This window comes from Hydra vulgaris, chromosome 13, assembly GCF_038396675.1.
Source record: "Hydra vulgaris chromosome 13, alternate assembly HydraT2T_AEP".
Classification (NCBI taxonomy): domain Eukaryota; kingdom Metazoa; phylum Cnidaria; class Hydrozoa; order Anthoathecata; family Hydridae; genus Hydra; species Hydra vulgaris.
Genome location: NC_088932.1, coordinates 48,370,720 through 48,378,671, shown reverse-complemented (window position 1 = coordinate 48,378,671; position 7,952 = coordinate 48,370,720). Strand labels below are relative to the sequence as shown.

Sequence of the window (7,952 nt, the reverse complement as noted above, 5' to 3'; positions counted from 1 at the left end):
AAAGAATTATTGAACTTAGTTAGAAAAATGATCAAATGAAACAGTGGTTTTAGCTGAAAAAATCATTTTTTTTGGTCATATAACCCCCTCCCCCCTAGGACAATTACCTGGATCCACCCCTGTTTTAGACATTATTTGGTTGCGTTCAAGTAAAACATTTTTTTTTTCATGAAACAATTATATTAAGACATAATAATTAAGAAAAGTACATGGGAGATGCACATGAATTACTAAACACAAAGAGTTGCCATATAATTTCTATCAATCTCAGGCATGTAGGGCATCATTTTTTTAATATCTTCATTCTTTTCTTTTGAAAGTAAGTAGCTTTTTTTGGTCTGATTTGACAGTTTTGGTGCAGTTATGGGATATGCTGTAGATTTCTTTTTTCTTAATGATTGGGCACCTGCAAAAACTGAGGTGAAGCCTTCTGCATGTTTTGTTTTAAATGAAACAGTAAAAGGATGATTGGAATAGTATTTTAATTGCTTTACTTGAGTAAAGGGCACTTTGGTAAAGTTATAGCTTTTAGCTCCAGCTTGAATATTTAAAAAATCAACATCTTTCATCTGCAGGATATTGAAAGGTTTTTGTCGCCTAACAGACTTTAGTATTCTGATCAGACCCAGTGGACTGTATACCTCAGTTTTTTTTAATTTTTGGTCAATGCTGCTATGAACCGCATCAACCTCTTGAACACAGCCATGTCCGCTTGCAGAAAACTTTTGAGTGATAGATTCAACATCAGGATGAGCATTTAAAAAATGCTTTATTGCCGTGCTCATAATACTGTTTCTATTTTGCGGAACGCAAGAATCTGACCATAAAATGAGGTTCTTAAGTTGTGGATGGGTGGTAAGCACAGATTCTAAAATTCGTAGGATTGCAGATGCCAAATCATTTCCGGCTCTGCCAGATTGGCTTTCAGACCAGATACAACAATAAACATCTTTATCTAAAGAAAGATGTGCTGTCATGTTATAAACAGACAGCTTCCTAAGATAAAAGAAGTTGGATATCTCAGTCTTGGGAACTGTTAAAACATTTTGTAAATCAAAACAGAGAACAGGATGTCCTGACTGTCTGTCTTTTTTGCGCTCTTCGCGTGCAATTTCTTTTTGTTCAATATGATTTAGATGCTGAGCCCGTTCACAATCACTTAAAATACCTTCAGCACTTTTGATTTTAAAAATTTCACACTTATCACACCTATCTTTTTTTCTTTGCTGGAAAGAAATATTGAACTCAGTTAAAAAAATTTCAGAGTATAAGTGCTTTTTAGCCGGTTGAAATCGTTTTTGCTGACAAAAGTCTTGGTAAAGCTCATACAGTCGACTAATAGACAATTCAGACTCAAAGTATTTTCTATTTGTATTAGCACGGCAATAGTGCGAGTCTATAACCGGAATACTATATATGTGTTTCCTAACGCCATCTCTGACCGCGTCAGGAATTTTCTTTTTTGTATGTTTACCTTGTTTTCTTGGGGTAGGCGTGTTTGTATCTGTTTGGAAATGTTTATAAAAATATGAAATTCTTTGTTGGCTTATGTCAAGAGTGTTTAAAAAGAAAGGTTTGCAAACTCTGATGGGAATCCCTGCCAGGTGAAAAAAGTAGGCAAATGAGTATTGCCGCCTCGATGAAATTGCAAGTGTTCGTTTAGTTTTTTTCACAATACGTGTTGTATTTTCACTATAAAAGTGTGCTTTGAGGTCATCATTAAGTCCCCAAAATTTGTTAAATAGTAACTCCCGTTGCTTTTGCGGAAAATAAATGTGGCATTTAAATTTACAGTTAGTACAGTCCTTCTCATTATTGATCTCTCTCTTTCTTCTTATCACTTTATTCCTGCTTTTATACTCCTGGCCAGCTTGACGCCTTTTTTTATTGACATTGCATTTCCAGCTATCTGGATTTCTGGTTCTTTTACGTCCAACTTTTTTTTTTGTCGAGAGTTGCTCTATTGGCACAACTATTTCAAAATCCGTATGTAGTAGCTTATTGTGGAAACTTGAATCGACACTGTAGAAATAAAAAGTATAAACTTTAGCTACATTTAAAAACAACATAATATTAAAAAAAAATCAAAAATTAATGACGATTGGAATTTCATAAGCATCGTAATTAGCAGGGTAATGTAAGTTATTTTTTTACAGTTAGGAAATAAATAATATAAAGAATTTAGTCTTACTTAAAGACTTTGCACAATATATATATATAGTTATTTAAAGGCACAATATATATATTTATACATATAGTTATATATATATAGTTATACATATAGATTTATAGTTAGTTAACTACTAGTACTGTGTATGAGAGCTAGTCTTAAGTTATTTTAACCCTTTAATGCACGATATTTATATAATAGTTGATAATGCACGATATAATAGTTGACTATTTTATCGTTAAAAGAACATAAAATGGAATCCAATTATCGGAAAAATAAAATTTTCCTTTTTATTTTCAAATTTTAAAATTACCATAGTAATAGAAACTACTTACGAGTCGGTATTAAGTAATTCAAAGTCAACTGTTTCTTTTGTAACTAAACCAATAAACTTACTTGACGACATTTTGAAAATATCAAAATAAAAAGTCACGTGACTTGCGCTACAACATCGATTTGCAGATTTGGGCATTAGAACATTATAATACTAAAATGTTTTAAAAAAGTGAAATAGAATAAGATAAAACTAACCAAATACGTAAAATTGTAATTAGAACAAAGTCAAATTGAATAAATCTTGACGAAGCAGAGAAGGTAATAATTTATTGATAAGTGGAAATAATTATAAAAATAATAGAAATAATTATAATAGTGGAAATACATTATACTTTTTTAAACAATAAAAATTGGTTTTTGCAAAATTTTAGGGTTTTGTGAAAATTTTAGCACAGTTTCACATTTTTGTCGATACTGTTTAGCTACACGTGCAGAGTTTGATTTTAACCCTCAATTGTGGACTAGACCACAACCACAGAGTTTGATTTTTACCCTCAATTGTGGACTAGACCACAAACCATGTGGACTAGATCGAACAGAATTAAGCCACAATAATAGCCTGCTTCAATTAGCTCAGAATAATGGTAACAATTTTGAAGGAATAAAATTTAATTCACCATTTAATGGTTTATGTGGATTTCATATGTCTACAGGTTTGCCACCATGCTTAGCTCATGATATCTTCGAAGGCGTTACTTCACGAGATATGTATCTATTTGTTAAATATTTTGTTAGTAAGCGATGGTTTTCATTTAACAACATCAACAGAAGAATTAACATGCAGAAATATTTTGAAGGAGATGCCTTGGATAAACCTTGTGAGATAAATAAAACTTCGAGTACTGAAAAGTTAAGTGGTCATGCAGTTCAAAACTGGGTGTTTTTGCGTTTGTTTCCCTTTTATATAGGAATTTACATTCTATATTTTGAAGATCCTGTGTGGTTATTGTATTTAAGACTGAAAGAAATTGCTGAGATTATATGTTCACCTAAAATTGACATTCAACATATTGCTTATCTGCAGGTTTCAATATTATTTGTTTATGGTTGGTTATTTGTCTTCTTGTAGAGAATTATTCTCTTCTTCTAAACTATTACCAAAACATCATTTGTCCCACTATCCACAGCTAATTTTACGTTACGGGCCTCTAATGCGAGTTTTCATTTTGAGGTTTGAACAAAACCGTTCTTACTTTAAAAAATGTGCCAGAAATTTTAACAACTACACGCATGTATGTAAAACCTTAACAGAGACACACCAGTTGTTGCAATCATACAATAATTCAAGCATACTAAGTTCAAAAATTTATGCGGTTAATTCATTTTCATTCAATGTCAAAAATTTCAGTTCTACCATTTCTGAGGCAATTATAACTAGATGTGAACAACTGTCAGATACATTTTCTACCCATATTGTCTATCAAGGTACTCATTACAAAAAAGATTTATTCTTGATTTTTGACTTTGCAAAGGATCACAAACTTCCTATTTTTGCAAGAATTTTGTTTCTTTTTTTTGATACACATGGAAACGAGTATGCTCTTATTAATGAGCAGAACACACAATTTGTGCATAAGCTTGGTATGTATGAGGTCTGTGGAGAAAATAATGAGATTCAATGTATAATGATTGCTTCTTTAATAGACTACCTTCCACTACCATCTTACAAGCACTGCAATCGCTCTTTTATTTCCTTAAAGCACTCTGTGTTATGCTCATCGAATAACTGCAGGTTTACATAAATAATTTTTAAAAGTTATATATTTTATTTGTCAATATCAATATAAAAGATTTTATTTGTAAACTATTTTATTTAGGGCATTTATGCAGTAAATGTGTGCAGTTTTTTTCAGAAATATTATTTAAAGAACCAGTCATAAGAACCAATCAAAAACAATAGTAGAGAGTATTATAAAAATGTTTTGAGAAAACTTTCTTTTTCAAGAATTTGGCTGCATAATTATATGTATAATGCCTTACTAAGAATTTTGTTAAATTTTTTAATATTTTGTTTTTTTGCTTTGTATAATTTAAAATGGAAGCAATTATAATTTTTAATATTTTATATATATATATATTTTTAATTTAATTTTTTTTTTTTTTTGAATACTACATTTTGTGAATACTATATATATATATATATGTTTTTAAATTTAATTAGTTGTAATCTTTTAAATTTAATTACCACATCAAACTCTGTAAAATTTACATACAATATAAAATGACTTTTATTATGATACTCTTGATATATACACATGTTATATATGATCTATTTTTTTAGATAATGGAGGTTATTAAAAGTAATATTTTAAGAACACTGCCAAATATTGACGGATGTGTTTTAAACCAGGTTGTGAAAAATTTATGGGAAATAGGTGTTGAAAATGAAACAGATCTCTACCTGGTTAAAGTTGATGATTTAGTTTTGCTAAAACCCATCCAACAACCCAAACTCCTTAAATCTTGGGCAAAGGAAAGCTCTGGTAAAAAAGATTTATGATACTCAAAATAAATATGATTTTTATTATCATATACATTTATATATTTTTATTTATAATATTAATAAAATTTTATGCAGAACAATTCCAAAACTCTGTAGATTTTATTGTGGCCACACAATCCGGCATACAAATGGTGCCCACAGTTGAAGTGAAAAATAACTCAACTAATTCGAGTAAGTTATTAAAAAAAGTTGTTAATAAAACATAGTAATTGAAAAAATATTTAGTTAGTGTTCTTTATATATTTAATTGCTCTATTTTAAATATTGTGTCAATTTTGGCTAGTAATGAAGATTAAACATGTAAGTGCTACTGATTGGTATTTGACATTTGTTTTACCTTGAGCCAAAATTTCTGAAGAGGTACAAGATATATTAGCAGCTGGAGAAAGACCTTTAACAGCACATCGGTGTGCAATTATAAGGATTATTATGAATGATGTCTTTGCTGTTTGCCCAAAGCCATTAAAAAAACATTTATATGTAATTGCATCTTCTATGGTTGCCAAATATCCTAAATCGTTTAAAGATGAATATGGTACTACAGTGATTGGTAGCGGTCATGACAGTTTAACGTTACAACTAGTAAACCGTTATGACTATCTGCAGCGGCCAAACCGTGTTCCACCATTAATGAGTGTTTTAAATATGGAATCCCAAAAGGAACAATTATCAGTAGATGTTAGAAAAAGAAAAACTGATAGTTATGGTTGCTTGAACCGAGAACCAGTTCTCAGTGTTTCTAACAGTCCTGAAGAACTCGAATACTATTTGCAACAAACTGAAATAAATGGAAAGATTTTATTGAATGATTTGTTGATAAAATTCCCCAATTTATTTACAGTAAATTAAATTAATTTTATTTAAAAATAATTTAACTTATATTATTAACCAGTATGTATTAATCTATATTACTACTAAATAGAGATTTTTTTAATAGTATTTAATTAGATTTTTGTAGAAGTTTATTTTATTTAGTTTTGGTATATATATATATATATATATATATATATATATATATATATATATATATATATATATATATATAGATATATATATATTTAAATTGGTTTTTTCTATTTAGGTTGATGGTTTGCTACATCACTTTGATGTTTTGATGGGTGGAGTGAATGCTGGTGAACTTTTGATGAAAGCATTTTATGATGAAAAGTTATATTTATTTTTGCATAGTTGTGGAATAGCAGACCTTAAAGTAAAGAAGGTGATAATAAATTTAGATAAAGCAAAACTTGAAACTTTGTCAGATTTACCTGTGGCTCCCGGTCTTCTAATGGCTTTGATTAGTTTGTTTAATGAAAAACTTGACGCACTCTTTATGTTTGTGGATGTATGTTAAAGATAGTAATCATTAATTTAAAATATATCCAATACATATTTTCAAGCAATTAATTGTGTTTCACTCATTTTATAATAACATGCAATGTAGTTACTAAAAGATATTTAGTAGTAAAAAAAATATGTTTAGGAGACAATGGATCAAACAGAATTGGTGCCAAGATCAAATTCTCCTCATCTTTTTTTTTTTATTTTTTTTTATTTTTGTTATTCACTTCCTCAAGGCCGATAAAACCACTACAGATGAGGAGGCTACTTAATAGTGGTTATAACCCTCTCTCAACTCTATAACTCCGAAACACGAACCTTGACGAACAAGGCCGCTGCGCGGAGAAACAAGTTGAGCCTGGTACTACCAGGGACGTGGTGGGGATCGAACTCGGAACCTCTCACTTATGAAGCAAGCGCTTTACTACTACACCACTACCGCATCTATGTGTTTATGGTATGTTGAATTACAAGTTCTAATGTTTCAAGATTTTGAAAATAATTTAAAAAAAAAGGTATGAGCTTGATCATTTTTATTTATATATATTTAAAATGGATTTTTGTTAGGTCAACTTGCATTCTTTTTTTAGGGAATTCGCTATTTACAGCAAATCGATTCATGCGGGTAATTGACTGCATTGTTGTAGTTAATGGAATGAACAATTTCATCAAGTCATTTTGTTGTTTATTTGCGAGTTTTTATATTTTCAATATACCATATCCAAAAGAAGCTTCATCAATATTAGAATTTTGTCAACGGTATATAATGCTTATATTATGTTTAATTAAACGTGTTTAATTTGTCTAAGGTTTACATAGTATTTGATGTTAATGATATTTATTGATGAGAATGTTTTTAAACGTCAACGGAGAACGAAGAAGACTTCAGCAATAAGCAAATTTGTGCTGTCAATACTGCAGAAGTTTGCGAAATTTAATAATATTTGAATTTACCACATTGCTAAACTTTTTAATATAACTTTGAAACAGCAATTTATTATGTCGTTATTTATATTTATTTGTAAATTTCAAAAGTTTTACAATGATGTCTTTTGTTTTATTTTTGAATTTAATACATTCTAAAACTCCTACTTACCGAATATAACTATTTATATAACGTCATATTGATATGTAAGAGATTTTAAATTTTCGTTTTATTTGAATTTATTTATATTCATTTAATTTATCTGAGTAACTATTTCTATTTAATAACATGTAAGTAATGTCAAACTGAAAAGATTTTTAAAAATATGACGTGTTTTTGTTGCCATTAGCATATAAACAAACATGTTAATAGATATTTATAATTGAAGATACAATTTAAAAAAATGTAATTGAAATACAATTGAAATAAATGAAAAAATAAGACAAAATGAAACAGGCGAAACATTTTCGAAAATAGTAAAAATTTTGATTTAAGTTGTACAAAAAATATTTTACAACAAATGAGCGAGGCATTTCTGTAAATTAATCACGGTACTATACCGTAATTCACGCTGTTTCATTACAGAATAATCACGGTATTCTACCGTAAAATATTTTTATCGCAACATTTTAAAATTTAGTCATGGAAAACAAAAACGATGTTTAACTTAATATAAC

General features: G+C 29.1%; 2 protein-coding genes across 7 annotated transcripts; one reads left to right on the top strand and one right to left on the bottom strand.

Annotated features, from left to right (window-relative positions):
• Positions 1-216: 216 nt before the first annotated feature.
• LOC136090233 (uncharacterized) lies at positions 217-2,608 on the bottom strand. The gene is made up of 2 exons (XM_065816439.1): positions 2,506-2,608; positions 217-2,022 (listed from the first exon to the last, which is right to left on the bottom strand). Exons 1-2 carry the CDS (start codon positions 2,574-2,576, stop codon positions 231-233), a joined length of 1,863 nt encoding a protein of 620 aa, XP_065672511.1. The 5' UTR covers positions 2,577-2,608; the 3' UTR covers positions 217-230.
• A 2-nt stretch (positions 2,609-2,610) lies between these two features.
• LOC136090234 (uncharacterized) lies at positions 2,611-7,552 on the top strand. Of its 6 annotated transcripts, none has more exons than XR_010643275.1 (6): positions 2,882-4,238; positions 4,788-5,180; positions 5,293-5,849; positions 6,091-6,354; positions 6,493-6,807; positions 6,941-7,552. XR_010643275.1 is itself a non-coding variant. In XM_065816441.1 (5 exons), exons 3-5 carry the CDS (start codon positions 5,439-5,441, stop codon positions 6,592-6,594), a joined length of 777 nt encoding a protein of 258 aa, XP_065672513.1. In that variant the 5' UTR covers positions 2,611-2,764; positions 4,788-5,180; positions 5,293-5,438; the 3' UTR covers positions 6,595-7,552. The 6 variants fall into 6 exon arrangements, 3 of the variants coding, with proteins under 3 accessions (XP_065672513.1, XP_065672514.1, XP_065672512.1); XR_010643274.1 differs by having other exon boundaries at positions 6,493-6,865; XM_065816441.1 differs by lacking the exon at positions 2,882-4,238 and adding an exon at positions 2,611-2,764 and having other exon boundaries at positions 6,493-7,552.
• The last annotated feature ends 400 nt before the right edge of the window (positions 7,553-7,952 follow it).